General features: G+C 38.6%; 1 protein-coding gene and 1 long non-coding RNA gene across 3 annotated transcripts in view; one reads left to right on the top strand and one right to left on the bottom strand.

The window, feature by feature from the left end:
- Positions 1 to 14,426, bottom strand: part of IL7 (interleukin 7) — a 41,550-nt gene extending 27,124 nt beyond the window's left edge. For both annotated transcript variants that reach the window (XM_006185867.3, XM_014560246.2), the window contains exons 1-2: positions 14,125 to 14,426; positions 8,602 to 8,735 (exon numbers count right to left, since the gene is read on the bottom strand). In XM_006185867.3, the coding sequence (XP_006185929.1) occupies positions 8,602 to 8,735; positions 14,125 to 14,134 (144 nt within the window). In that variant the 5' untranslated portion in view covers positions 14,135 to 14,426. The remainder of the gene's footprint in view (positions 1 to 8,601; positions 8,736 to 14,124) is intronic.
- Positions 6,522 to 14,556, top strand: LOC116660441. The gene is made up of 4 exons (XR_004315964.1): positions 6,522 to 6,848; positions 10,425 to 10,458; positions 12,333 to 12,393; positions 14,426 to 14,556. It is a non-coding gene; the product is annotated as an uncharacterized LOC116660441 (long non-coding RNA).
- The last annotated feature ends 1,406 nt before the right edge of the window (positions 14,557 to 15,962 follow it).

Here is a 15,962-nt window from a genome sequence, read left to right as displayed (position 1 = left end):
TCATCAAATATTTATTGAGACTTCTAGCCCTTTGGGATACAGCAGTGAACACAAAGGACAAAGATTCCTATTCTCGTGGTGCTTATATTCAGTGTCTTTCCCTGCTCCAGACTCCTCAGTGACTTCCTGGTACTTAGAAAGAAAGTCCAAATTCCTTTGTACGATGGGCACAGGACTCAGTGGTCCAGGCTTCCTCTGAGGATTTGGTTCTCATCTTGCATCCCACAACCCAACTGCACCATGCCAGTTGGTTTCTTACTGACATTCCTTTACAAGATGATCTATCCCCTCCCTGGGGGAGCACCCCCCCCAACTCTGCTCTGCTCCTTTTGGCAAAATCTACATGTGTTTTAAGATTCAAGAATCACGCGTGACCAAAACTCACAGAAGAAGAAATAGATGATCTTAATAGTCCTGTATCTATGGAAGAAATTGAATCAATAATTAATAACCTTCCAAAACAGAAATCACCAGGTCCAGATGGGTGCATGGGTGAATTCTAACGAATATTTAAAGAAGAAATTAGGCCAATTCTCTATAACCTCTTTCAGAGGATAGAACACTTCGTAACTCATTCTATGAGACCAGCATTACTTTAATACTAAAACCAGACAAAGACATAACAAGAAAAGAAAACTACAGGCTAATATCTCTCATGAAAATAGATGCACAAATTCTCAAAATATAAGCATATCAAATCCAGAAAAACATCAAAAGAATTATATTCCATGCATGCAAAGCTGATTCAACAATGGAAAATCAATTAATGTAATCCATCACATAAACAAACTTTAAAAAAAAAAAACCACATGATCTTATTATTTGCTGCAGAAAAAGCACTTGGCAGAATCCAACACCCATTCATGAAAAACCTCTCAACAAACTAGAGAAGAGGGAACTTCCTCATCTTAACAAAGACTATCCAAAAAATCTATAGCTAATGTCTTACTTAATGGTAAAGAACATGAAATTTTCCCACTAAGCAGGTAGAAGGCAAGGATGTTTCCTCACACCACTCCTTTTCAACAGTGTGCTGGAAGTCCTTGCTAATGCTCCTACCAAATGATGGGATTATCAATAGAAGCCAATAAAAGAATGGCAAAGAATCTTGAGGATGATAGGGAGAAGATTTCCTTAAGCTGGTCACCACTCTGTCCACTGTCATTGTTTTTGTCCATGCCTCAGACTTGGCTGTCCTTGAAAGTGTGTTTTGTGGTGTTTTGTGGTTTTTTGTGGAGTTTTATGGTTTTAATTACTGCACAGAGGCATGGCATCACCAGAGTTTTGTACTGTATTTAAATTCTAAAGTTTTGTAATAATGGAATCCCTTAAAAATGTAAACAATTCATGGAATAAATATCAACAATTGACCTAGTATAAGTGATGAGGATCCCTAAGAGCCAAAACAATCTTAAAAAAGAAGAAAGTAGTTTGAGGACTCACACTTCCAATTTTAAAACCAACTACTGAGCTGCTGTGATCAAGACTTGTGGTACTGACATAAAAACAATGGAATGGAATTGAAAATCCAGAAATAGACCCGTATATTTTGGTACAATTGATTATCAATAAAGGTGCCAAGACAATTCAGTGGAGAAAATAGTCTTTTCAACAAAAGGCATAGGAACAACTGGAAAAGAATGAAGTTGGATCCCTTCCTCATATGTGTACATACATTAACTAAAAGTATATCAAATACCTAAATATGAACCAAAATTATAATACTGTTAGAAAAAAATATAGGCATAAATCTTTGTGACCTTGGATTAGGCAATACTTTCTTAAATATGATGTCAAAAGCTTTACCAAAAACAGAAAGCATGACTTCATCAAAATAAGCTTTTGTACTTCAAAGGACAACATAAAGAAAGTGAAGACAACCCACAGGATGGGAGAAAATATTTGCAAATTGCAAATCTGATAAAATGCTCTAGTATCCAGAATATATAAAAAATTCTCACAACCAAACAATAAAAAGAGATTCAAATTTATTTTTAAATTGTTTATCCTCTTAATAGATTTTATTTTTATTTTTTATTAAAGTATAGTTGATTGACAATGTTGTGCTAGTTTCTGGTGTATAGCATAGTGATTCAGTTATACATATATATATTCTTTCTCATTATAGGTTACTACAAGATATTGAATGTAGTTCCCTGTGCTATGCAGTAGGTCCTTGTGGTTTATCCATTTTATATATAGTAGTTTGTATCTGCAAATCTCAAAATCCTAATTTATCCCTCCCCCTTACACCACTTTCCCCTTTGTTAACCATAAGTTTGTTTTCTATGTCTGTGAGTCTCTTTCTCTTTTGTAAATAAGTTCATTTGTATCATTTTTTTAGGATACACATACATTTAGGGTTCCACATATAAATGGTATCATATATTTGTCTTTCTCTGTATGACTTACTTCACTTGGTAAGAATAATCTCTAGGTACATCCATGTTGCTGAAATGGCATTATTTCATTATTTTTTATGGCTGAGTAGTATTTCACTCTCTCCCTGTATATATACCACATCTGCTTTATCCATTCATCTGTCTGTGGACATTTAGGTTTCTTCCATGTCTTGGCTATCATTAACAGTGCTGCTATGAACATCACTGTGTATGTATCTTTTCAAATTGGAGTTTTCTCTGGATGTATGCCCAAGAGGGGGATTGCTGGATCATATGGTAAGTCTATTTTTTAGTTTTTTAAGGAATCTCCGTACTGTTTTCCATAATGGCTGCACCAAATTACATTCCCAACAGTGTAGCGGGGTTCACTTTTCTCCACACTCTCTCCAGTGTTTATTGTTTATGGTCTTTGATGGGGTTTGATGGCCATTCTGAGCAGTGTGAGGTGATGCCTCATTGTAGGTTTGATTTGCAGTTCTCTGATAATTAGTGATATTGAGCATCTTTTCATGTGCCTATTGGCCATCTATATGTCTTCTTTGAAGAAATGTTGATTTAGGTCTCCTGCCTATTTTTTGATTGGTTTGTTTTTTTGTTATTGAGTTGTATGAGCTCTTTGTATATTTTGGAAATAAAGCCCTTGTCAGTCGCATCATTTGCAAATATTTTCTCCCAGTCCGTAGTTTGAAAAGACAACCCAATGTAAAAGTGGGCAAAAATTTGAAAAAAAATTCTTCAAAGAAGATACATAAATGTATACTGTATCAATAATAATAGTCAATATTGAAGAGATGATTGACATCATTTCGTTATCAGGGAAATGTAAACCAAAGGAACAGTGAGATATCATTTCACACCCACCAGGATGACTAAAGTTAAAAACAAACAATAAGTTTTGGTGAGGATTTGGACAAACTGGAATGCTCATACACTGCTGGTGTGGTGCTGGTGTGAGTGGCCTGCACCACTTTGGAAATAGTTTGGTATTTCCTAAAAAGTAAACAAAGAGTTACCATATGACCCAGCAATTCCACTTGTAGGTATGTATCAAAGAGAATTGCACAAAAACTTGTACAAGCAACATCTGAAGCCAAAGAGTTGAAACAACTCAAATGTCTATCAGCTGATGAATGGACAAACAAAATGTGGTAAATCCATTCGATAGATGATTGATCTATAAAAGAAATGAAGTACTGATTCATGCTATAATATGTGTGAACTTTGAAAACATTATGCTAAGTGAAAGATGCCCAATACTAAAGGCTACATATTGTATTATTCCATTTATATGAAATACCCAGTAGAGGTAGATCAGTAGAGACAGAAAGTAGATTAATGGCTACCAGTGTCCAGTGATGGGGAATGGAAAGTTACTGCTAATGGTTTTATCATCCTTCAAGGTGATGAAAATGTTCTAGAAGTAGATAGTTGTTGTGAATATACTTAAAGTCACTAAATTGTACACTTTAAGAAGTATATTGAAGTTTATCTCAATGCAAAATAAACAAACAAAAACATAAATGATGAATATTGCAAAAACAGTCAATATCACTAGCAACCAAAAAAATGGTTGTTTTTCCATTGCCTTGGCAGATATTATCAAAAATAAAAATACTCAATGCTAACAAGAATGATGATCTCATATACTGCTGTAAGAACTGTAAATTGATAGGTCCTTTCTGGAAAATGATTTGGTAATATATATTAAGAAGCTTAAAATGCTGGCTCTATTTAACTTAGTCACCCCAGTTCTAGGAATCTGCATTCCTTATTTAGTAGACCATATAGAAAAGGGGCCATTATTTATTAAACACCTCCCATTCCTTCTGAGGTAGGTAGAAAAATGAGTCTCACCCTTACCCTACACCCTATTTGGTCTCTATGTAATAGTTCCCATCATTTCTGTTTTCTTCCTTCTACAACTAATTCCACCTTACTGGTCTGCTCTGGATGATTTTAACAGTATTCAAAACATCTGTTCAGCTCCCCATCACCTTTTCCTGCAGTTCAACTGGTCCAGTCACCCTCTTGCTGTTTCTGATACCCTTCATTCATTATGTTATCATCACAACTCTCTATCATGTGTTCTCCCTCAAAGGAACAGGGCTATTTCCTGTTTTGCCTCATAATAATGAGGGCTTTTTCTGGGTTTGAATTCTGGGTTTGATTCAGGTCTCAGTTTCCTCATTGCATGGTGTTGTCATAAGAATTATATAATCAATACACGGAAAGTGCTTGGAGCAGAGCTGGCACAGAGTGAAACCTGAATGTGTGTTAGTTATTATTATCACCTCGTAGAGATGCTGCGATGCTCAAATAAGATACTGTGTGTGAAACTGTTTTGTATTGTACTGCCATTATTATTTTGTATTATAGTGACATGTGTATCCCTCACCCTCATAGATTATAGAAAAACAAGGAGTATTACTTATTTTTAATGGCTCACATTTCACATAATAACTGCTCAAAATTTAAATTTTAGTTAAATGTTACTTTGATAATCAAATCACTACTGACCCTTGGTTATGTCTAAATACCATCATATCAAGGCCACTCACAGTCTTGCTATAACATGTTTCCACTCATGTCTTCCACTATGTCAGGGGTGTTTTCAAAGCTGAGTCCACAATGGACAATCCACTGCAGTGTGGGAGGAAAATTTTTAGAAATTCTATCTACATTAAGTTTTTTTCTCATCTTTTCATTTTCATTAAATTTTCTCAAATTTTCATTATTTGGTATATACCATTACTAATGGATGCAAAATTACTATGAAATTGCTAAAATGTGTAAATAAATGCTAAACGTATATTGGAAGTGCAGGTTCAAAATATTTTTACTAACGCGGTGTACTGTCTAAAAAGTCTGGTGATCTTCACAGTATCCTACAACATGGTTTCTCTCCTAGTGCCAGACAGCTCCTCCTAGAACACAGTTTATATCTCTTTGTTTCCAAATCTGACTCACAGCCAGCCTGTCTCAAATGACAGTATGGCAGCCACTCCTTTTCAAGCTGCAGCTTGCGCTCGTCACACCAAGACTTAACCATCACCAAATGTAAGCTGCTTAAAAGAAAGGCTTATATCTGGTCCATCATTGCAACTACTTCCAAACCCCTTCCACCCTCCACGCCAAAGGGTTTTCCATAATAACTGGCACGTAACAGGCTCTACATAAATGGTTGCTGAATAAATAAACTGACACAGAGATTGCTACTGGGAAGCCGGGGCGTGTGCTGGTTAACAGGAGAGGCTGAGATCCTGGCTCTGCCTCGTGAGTGGGTGGCCCCAAGCCTTAGATCTTTCCTCTGTGAAATGAAGGTGATGAGAGCACCTCTCTCACAGGGGCGTTGTGAGCGTTAAATTAGTCAACACCTGGAACATAAAAAGCACTTCCTAAAGGCTAGTATTATTATGGTCTCCCTGAGATTTAAACCCAGTAATGCCTATAAAGCATCTAATACACACTGAGTAAGTGACTGAATCTTCTCTACCTGTCATGCTGATAGAATAATTCTTTGTGACTTTCCCCTTTCCTCAAATTTATTACCTCATGTTGATAGAAATCTTGAGATGATCGTGGTGCTATTCACTTGGGTTAATTTGTTCATACACTCGTCCATGTCTCGTAAAATAATTTCCTTAAGCAGAGGAGCCACAGTTTGCTTTGTGAATAGCGTCGCTGTTGCTGCTGCTGTTCCTGTTGTTGCCGCGTATTCTAAGGAGATAGGCTGCTTTCAATTTCCAGAAAAGAAGTGCTATCAATCTGGTGGATAAAATTCTCCTTCTTTTGAATTGCCAAAAGCATCTTTTCTTTTTTTTTTTTTTTGCAGAGTTTTACACACATATCATTATTTAGAAATGTTGTAGAACTAATAATAGTTGATTCCCTACCCAGATGATAACATTAAATTTTAAAAAATTATCTTGATGGAAAAAGATTAATTTAGTAGATCAATTAATGCAGAAAATGTCAAAATTTTATGAAATATGAAATGGAGCAATTAGCATTTAGTGTGCACTTTTGTTTTTCTTGTCAATGGGCAAAATCAGCAGTTCTCTGTGGTACAGTGTTTAATAACATCTTGAATTTCCCACGTCCCTCCAAGAGGTGCAACACTGAATTTCCCAAAGTGGTATGCCACTTCAGTCTGAGAATTTGGAGAAGACAGTAGAGTGGAAGGAGGAGAAAAATTAGACAATTTCTCCCACCTTATGAACATTTAAGAGGGTTTTTCTTTGTCATTTGGGTCTTCAAGTACTCATTACTGCTAAATCAACATATCCGATTATATTAATACAGCACTTAAACTGTAAAAAAATTAATTTTTGTAGGTAACATGATTGTCTATGAAGAAAACCCCAAAGAATCAAGAGCAGCAACAACAACAAACAACAACAACACCTCCTGGGAGAAAGCAATCACAGCTAGGCTGCAGGATACGAGGTTAATATACAGAAGTCAATTGTTCCCCTGTATACCTACAATGAATATTTGGAATTTGAAATTCAAAACACAACACTGTTTACAACAGCATCAAAAATACGAAAATACTTAAATACAGCTCTAGCAAAATATGAACAGAATCTATATGAGGAAAAGTAAAAAACTCTGATGAAAGAAAGTTTTTTAAAAATCTAAATAAATAGAAAGATAGTCTATAATCATGGATAAGAAGATTCAGTGCTGTTAAGACGTCAGTTAAGATGTGACTTCAGATACCTCACCAAAGAAGATACATAGATGGCAATAAGTATATGAAAGGATGCTCAACATCATATGACATTAAGGAATTGCTAGTTAAAACTACAATGAGGTACCATGACACACCAATTAGAATGGCTAAAACTTAAATCACTGACAACACCAAATGCTGACAAAGTTGTGAAGCATCAGGAGCTCTCATTCATTGCTGGTAAGAATGCAAAATGGTACAGTGACTTTGGAAGACAGTATGGCAGTTTAATACAAAGCTAAACATAGTCTTACCATATGATCCAGCAATCATTCTCCTACGTATTTATCCAAACGAGTTGAAAAGGTATGTCCACACAAAATCCTGCACACGAATGTTTACAGAAGCTTTATTCATAATTGCCAAACTTCAGAAGCAACCAAGACATATCCTTCAGTCAGTGAATGGAGAAACAAACTGTGGTGCATCCATTCAATGGAATTTTATTCAATAATGAAATGAGTTATCAAGCCACAAAGAGTCATGGAAGAACCTTAAATATACATTGCTAAGTGAAAGAATCTAAAGGAGCTGCATACTGCATGACTCCAGCTGTATGACATTCGAGAAAGGTGAATCACAGAGACCATAAACAGATCTGTGGTCGCCATGAGATCAAGGAAAGGGAGAGAGGGGTGAATCAGTGGAGGACAGGAGATTTTTAAGGGCAGTGAAACTATTCTGTATGATACTGTAATGGTGGATACATGACACCATGCATTTGTCAAAACCCATAGAACTGTGAGACACAAAAAGTGAACCCTGATTGATGTCAACTATGCCCTTTAATTCATAATAATGTATCAATTTTGGTTCATCAGTTGTAACTAATGTACCATACAAGTGCAAGATGTTAATAATAGGGGAAATTGTGCTGAGAATGGGTACATAGGAATTCTCTACTTTCTCCTCAGCTTTTTTGTAAAAGTTGTAAACCCAAAATTACTTTAAAAACTAATCTCTATTATCAATGTCCATAGCAAGTAAAAAAATAACTCACAGCCAATTTTATATATACACATATGTATAAAAATATGCAATATACATGCATATACACACATTCAGATAAAATAAAATAACTATACATCTCTTTTCATGATAATTTTAAACGTCAAATCCTGTTATTTTCCCTCTCCTAATATAATGCTTTTACAGAGACCATCAATAGGAGGTGAGGAAATGCACATAGTTATGCTAAATTGTTTACAAACATTGTAGTAGTGAAGGAAACCAAGATTTAGAAGGATAATTGTGAAAGTCTGAAGGTCTATGAAAGAATTATTTTTAAAGATTGTAATAATGCCAACTCTAAAAATATATTATAAGCAGCTCATTCACTTTTATTCTTTAGTTAGTTCACTTTCTTTCAAGAAATATAAATTAACACTTGAATATGAACTGAACGCCAACAGTACATATCAAATTTTCCCAATGAGTTAAAATGTGAGGAAAAGAAACACATACCAAGTCATCGATGCTGATCATAAGAACATTCTGATACACTCTGCCGTCTTTACCTCCAATATCACAATCAGATGATGCTACTGGCAACAGAACAAGGATCAGGGGAGGAATTCCAAAGATATACCTAAAAGAAACTAAATTAAACAGTAAGTAAGAATAGGCCAAATGTCGTAGGGTCATGTTAAATCATTTGATAGAGGTGTTTCAACTGGCCTGACCACTTATTTCCAATAATTAAAAAAATGCATCTTGATTTTTGGATAGTGTGGGAAGAACTCTAAAGTTCAATATTATGTAACAACCAAAGTAGGACACCTTTTTAGAGTTTAGGTATCTTTCAGTTTTTATTTAGAAATGAATCTTTGGGAAAGTGCAGAACAGGTGTCATGACAGCAGAGTCCCTCTGATTCACTGACAGGAAAACAGGTAAATTATTGGTAAAAAGTTATACATTTTTGAAATTTTATAATCAATGGCATGTGATTGTGTATTCATGTAGAACGTGATGGTTGTTCAAGTGTCCAGCTGCTTCTTAGAGACAGGGAGTTTAGCTCCATGCTACTGCACTGGGTTGTATTCTTTCTTTTTAATGCTGGACATTAAAGGGCTTACTCATCCCAGGACTGTGACAAAGTTGATATTTACATTATGAGAATCCTTATCTTTTCAGTATTTTCTAAGTGCTCAGAGACCCATATTCTCTTCAAACACAGTTCTGTCTAGCTTCGTGATATATTAGAAAAACCCAGTAAGTAAATTCATACCCTGTTAACTAATTATTTACTTTTTTTTAAATAAGTGTTTTCAATTAGGGGCAATTGTTAATCAAAAGGAATGGAATTATAAATGATGTCAATTGAGGCAGCACTAATACACTGATAGAAAGCATTAAAATCTGGTTACACAGGGACTTGTTTCTTCATAAGCCTGCCAGTGTCTTTTTGCATCTTTCTATGAACTCTTGAATTATGTTGACCATATATTTCCTGTGAATTTCACCAATGAATTTGACTGTACTTGTTGAGTGCAAGACATTTCACATGTACACCTTCTCCCGACTAAAATTCCAAACAGTACCCCTGGAACCCAAGGAACTAATATTGTGACAACAGCCTAAAGTCTGTTAAATATATCGTAAGTTTCCCAATAACATCATCACTTATTACATAATTATCTGTCATATAAAAATTAGTAGCACTTCCCAATAAATTATGTGCTATTGGTGCACAATATTTTTACAATAGAGAATGTAGGAAACAAACATGAATTCCACATCTCATCTTCACATGTCACTACCACTTGACAAGGTAAGAAAGAGGAACAAGTGAGACATAGAACCTATTCACAGCTCTGCCACCAAGTGTCTATATACATGATGAGCAAGGATTTACTTGGGAGATTAATAATGATGATCATGCTATTTACCTTTAACTGAGTAGCTACCATGTACTGAGCACTGGTCCCTGCCTTATACTTACTATCTCTAAGGGTCAAAAGGGTCCTGCCTGCTATTTAATCTTTTTGTAAAACAAGATAGTAGGTACCAAGTCTGGATTCTAACCTGAGCTTGCTGCCTCACCCGGACTTGATTGTTAATGTCCGTAATCTTTTGATAACATGTAATCACACTGTTCTTCTGAATGAAAATCACTTCCAGGCACTATTACAGAACTCTGTCTCCCTTTGTCCTACTACTGTCCCTTCATCCTGAAGATTCTCAAACAATGATACCTTGCTAATTATTTACTTGGTGCCTAACTTTATAACCAGATTTGTATAGACTGCACAGAGCCAAACCTTTTCTTTTCTCTGTCATCTTACAGATGTCCAGCAGGTAGACTTTGGGAGGAGCAAATGGTAAGGAAAAGTTACACAGTATATAACTTGAAATGAGCTTTAAAGGAAATATAACAAAATAATTAAACATTAGAATGAAAAAGAGACATTTTAACCATTATACAGAAATGTTATTTCAAATGTCCACATTTTATGTTTGAATAAAGGAGGCTGTTTTATTTTTTATGAGCATGAGTTATTATCTCCTCTTCATTACAATTTTCAGTAAATGATGCTCCCAAATTCATATCAATCATTCACTTGATGGCATTTTATCAATGCGTTCAAATGATGGCTTGGTGGAAAATTCAGTCTTTTTTGTATACTACAAATAGTTTCTCAATTTTAAAACATTATTTGCCTTATCTGTAAAGAGGGTCTTTGGTTGTGAATAAGTTAGTCCCAGATAAACTCTGGTGATGCAAAACACAGAGGGAGATCTGGGGCTTCTGTCTTGGTATGACAGTGGTTGTGTGACTTGAATGAGTGACAGAGCATCTTAAAAGCTTCAGTTACCTAATTTGTAAAATGAACACATGATCTCTTGATGTCCCTTGCAACCCTCAAGCAGCCGAATTCTGTGAGTCTACCTAGCCAACCTATTACAGTAACTTTATATTTGAAACCACCTGATGGACAATGTTACAAACAAACCCAGGGTTTTGAACTCACATTTCATTGGTTTCTAGTTCTCTCATTAATGACTTGCAATTTGATCTGCAATTGAAGTCTTTTCTCTACACCACATAGAGTGCAACATATTAATATTGCCTAGTTTGAGCATGCTTTTGACATTGTTGTCACAATAGGAAAGGACTCCGTTTTTATTTTTGTTTTTAGATTATACAGAGAGATCCACCCCCTCCTCCAACCTTGAACTTTCCATTAGTTTACAAATAAATAAATAAATAAATAAATAAACCATAAGGAATAATGCGAGGCAAGCTTGGGCTTGTGGAATTTTCTTTAGATTTCCTGAAGGGACTGAAACTAGAGAGCTTGTTTTCAGTAGGGAATTTGGTTAAACCAGAATGAGGGCTCTCTAAAAAAAAAAAATTCTTGCTGGTTTTTAATTTAAGCCAAATCATACATCCAATCCTCAGATGCTTAAGTTATGGGGTCAAAGTGAACATAAACAAATTCGTTTCTATAGTCCAGCAACCCCAATCTTTCATTAGTCTTTAAGACCCATTAGTGTTTATTGACTGTCTATCATAAATGTTACATAGACCTATTTTCACTGTGATTTTTAAAAAAAATGGTCAAAAGAGATTCAGGATAGAATGACATTGTCTGAATATGTAAGAATTAGCTTTAATATGAACAATTGGCACAAGCGAGTGAGTACAGTTAATAAACAGTAGGAAATAACCATATGTTATATGGAAATCAGCTTTTTAAGGTCATAAAAATGAGTTTGATTATGCTCACATGAGGAAATCTACTATTTGCCACAAACATATTACAACTATATTATAAATTCTATCCACAAGTCCAATGATAAACAGTTAAAGACATTTCTGAAGCCATCCTCTAATATTGCATACAGTGTTTCATTTAATCCCATAACCATTTCATGAGGTAAGTACCACCAATTATTAACACTTTTGCAGATGGAGAATCTGGGGCCCAAAATTTTTCCCCACATAAAATAAGCCAGGATGCAAATCCAAATTTGTCAGGGTGAAGAATCCAGAAACTAAGATTTTAGCCACTGAGCTACACTGCTTCCTACAAAAATAACTGCATGTGTGTAGTCCAGGGAAATGTACAAAAACCCATGTTCCTCCACATGAACCTCACTAAGGCACTTCCTTGGCCAAGCTCTGAAACACTGCATCACACACTTTTATTTCAGGAAACAAGACACTAATTATTTGCTCTTATTACACTAGGTTATGTGTCAGAGGTGAGGCCAGAGAAAACATCTCACATGCAAGTGTGTGAATTCAGCATGTAAGTTGGTCCTATGAAATAACCTTTTCTATTTTTGTTCAAGATGTTTCAACATTTATGTGTCACTGTGTGTGCTTCTCTTTTATACTTGTTCAGGCTTTCTAATTATTCTCAGTTCTCCGTTTTTTATTACTATTCCAGTTTTTTGGTCTTCAGATATGATTAAATTACCTAAACTAGATAGCACAATCGAGGACCACATAGCAGGTCCTCAACTACTTCAACTTTCAGAAGAAGTAGCAAAGAAAAAGGGTAAAAAGTAACACTATCCGTAAGCATCTAGTGAAATCTCTTGGAACGAAGAGCAGAAAGCCATTCATAATCATTATTATTAGTTTAGAATTCTAATGCTTTGGTGGCTGACAACTTATGATACATGATGAATATAGATATACTTCAGGAAATAAAGGTTCCTTGTTAGTAATGGGCACCCAGCTTCCTTTTCTTGTTTTACCTCTCCACTTTAGATCAGAGGTGACAGAATTAGAACTGGGAAAGGCCCAGAAAGAAGCAATTGCAGGAGATCCAGGGGCATTGTAAGGAAAACAGGGGTACACCTAACATCAAATTCATGGGCTTCTGGAGGACACTCATTACAGATCTTCTATCCTATAAACCCGCTCCCCCTTTATTTTGTTCCTGATCTGGTACCTCTCGGCTGTCAATTTCTGATGCTTTAATACCGATGAAAGGGGAAAGGACTCTTTTGATCTAACGGTGCAGCCAGGAAAGGACACAGACCGGGCATCAAACACAAGGACAGTCTGCTCCCTATCCCTGCACCCTCCCCGACCCGTCTCCTTTTGCTTGAGGAAGCATTTACTGTAAGACACTAGAATTGCCCTCAGCAGATCCTCTCCCCTCACACCTCCTTTACCCCTTTGTCCTTCCAGTCGACTTTTTGACTCTCCACGTTGGCCATACGGCTGCCAGCGGAATCCAGCTCGCCTCAACTCTGCCCTTGTCCAGTTTAAGTCCGTATTCCGCACAAATAAAATACAGTAGATCTCAGCAAGGGTCTACAGCTTAGAATTATGCCTGTTAATCCTGCCTCCAACAAGGAGCACCCATACAAGGAAAAAACCAAACATCCGAAACTGGCCTTTCTCAGTGCCGGTCCGAGCACTTGGGTTCCCAGCAAAAGACATAAGGCACAGCCCCAGTCGGAAACTCCCAGCCTCAGAGCGGGGAGAAAATGGGTTTTTCCGGAGACTTGTCCCCTTGGGGTTTAAAAGCGCGTCCCATGGGAGCTTCGCTTTCACTTCTATAGGGAGTTGGAGCTGCAAGAGCCCAGATCCTCGCCGATCCCGGGGGGCCCGTGAGTAATGCGGCGCGGCCAGGAGCCCGGGGAGGGTCGGCTGGGCGCCGGGTTGACAGCGGGCAGCACTGGGGGAGACTGGCGGACAGCACTGCCACCTCTGGGACATGGGTGCGGGCTGCCGCCGCTGAGCGGCGCGGAGGCTGCAGCGCTGGGGCAGAGAGCAGGCGTCGGGGACTGCTGCTCGCACGCAGCCTGCCGGGCGCAGCAGCCCCAGGTGCAAGTGGCTACGGGCCAGGGTACTCAGGCGCGGCTGACGGCTGCCCGGGGCAGAGCCAGCGCTCTCCGCAGGTGCAAAGTGCAAGGCCGGGCTGTTCCCGGACGCGCCCGGGCGCGGGGCCCCGCAGCGCGTCCCGGAGTCCCCGGGGCGTGCCGGGCGCGCGAATGTCTGCGCCCGGGAGAGGAGCGCTTACCATGGAACATGGTCTGCGGGAGGCGGGCGTGGTCATGATGACCGCAACTGCAGCAGGAGCAAGCTCTCACCGCCCATAGTCACTCCCAGGACCCTGGTCTTCCGCGGAGTTGCCGGGAGTCCGTGCCGGGTAGGGCCGTCTCTGCCGCTGGTTCCTCCTACCCACGCCGCGCCTGCTGTTTCATCCATCCCAAGGGGGGCGGCACACACCACGGCCCGGCTCTGCGCTTCGCCTTTCCCATAACTTCCGTAGGATCAGCCAGCAGTGTACTTTCAGTTTCTACTTTGCGCTTGGTCTGCAGGTTCGATCTCTGAGTTAATCACTGGGACGCCTTTCTTGCCACCCTTCTTCCCTCTCCCGGTCACCTGCGTCCTCCCCTGGCTCTTCCTGTGCACCTGGACCAGGACCAGAGGAGGGCGCGAATTCCCAAAGCACCTCAGGAGGAATGAGTTGGCCTTCTAAATCAGGGCGATTCGAAGCAAAGGACTTTCCAGATGACCTCTAACCGCCTTGGCAAAGCCAGGCGACTAGGATCTAAAAGCATCAGTTGTTAATGTGTCCACGAAGCTACAAATGTGTAGGACGAAGGCTGGGCTATCACAGGCAGGACGCCAGGGAGGAGGCGTCGCAGCTCTTGCCGCGGATGTGGTGGACGATGCCAAGTCGTCTGGTAAAAAAAAAAAAAAGAAAGAAAAGAAAAGAAAAAAAAAGGAAGTAAAGAATGATTAAGAGGGCCACTCCCTCAGCCTCCCCAACCTCTCTAGGCTTTTTCATCTCTGCCTTTTGTACATGCACCTGCCCAGGTGAGACCTCAGAGAAAAAAAAATCCACTGGGTCAGCCTAATCTGGTGCTATCTTTGGACCTGAAAATCAAAGCCCAAATTAGGTGGAGGAAGTGGAGACTGCCCATAATAGTTCATAACAATGACTCCAACGTGTGCATTCATCTGAATTGGCTAATAAATCAAATTATCCATGTTGAGTGTGTGTTATGGTGAAAACCTTTTTCTAGTCCTGAATTATTTAGGTATTTTCTGTTTTGGTTTGATTTCTGATATTCTGCAGTTACCTGCTTAAATGAAGGGGGGGGGTAAAGTAAAGTATAAACAGTGATGATAATATTACGACTCATTTATGTAGCATTTGCTCTGTGCTAGTATTGTGTATTGTCTCATGCTTTTTATGTGTAGCGTCTCATGCAAAATTTTCTGTGCGGTAGAGAGTTTTCTTACCTGCACTTCACAGATGTGGGAACTGAGGCTACCTTAAGTATCTGCCAGAATTCACTTAGCTGGTTAGTAACAGAGCTTGGACAAAAACCTACCACACACAGGTTCTAGAGTGGGGGCTTGGACCCCCTGAGTTGGGAGTTCTTTTGAACAATGTGGAAATTGATACCAGGAGGAAGCTAGAGTCACTTGTCATGTGGATGTGCCTTTGCTCCAGTATGGGGACCTCAGGATAGATTTCTGGAGTTTGTGAGGTCTCAATTGAGACTCAAGCAGGAATTAACCTGGGGATGTGCGCATTCCAGATTCTGCTATAGTGTGAACAAAGAAACGAGGAAAAGAAAGGAGAGAGAGTAACAGTGAAATAGAGTGAGACAGCATTGCTCAAGGCTGAAACTTGGATTTCTGATTCCTCTTTTAGTCTCACTTCCCATGTCCAATCCATAGGTAAATCCTGTCAGCTCTACCTCAGAATTAAATTCTGAATCTGATCTGTGCACTCTGTGAATTGCCTGCTGTCTAAATCTTACAGCTTTCACTCTTACCCACATGCCCTTGATTCGCTTCATAGCAGCAGAATATCTGATTTACATTTGCCACCCTCTGTGA

The sequence above is a fragment of the Camelus ferus genome, chromosome 29 (genome assembly GCF_009834535.1).
Source record: "Camelus ferus isolate YT-003-E chromosome 29, BCGSAC_Cfer_1.0, whole genome shotgun sequence".
Lineage (NCBI taxonomy): Eukaryota > Metazoa > Chordata > Mammalia > Artiodactyla > Camelidae > Camelus > Camelus ferus.
The sequence above is the reverse complement of the archived record's forward strand: the minus strand, read 5'-3'. Positions and strand labels throughout refer to the sequence as shown.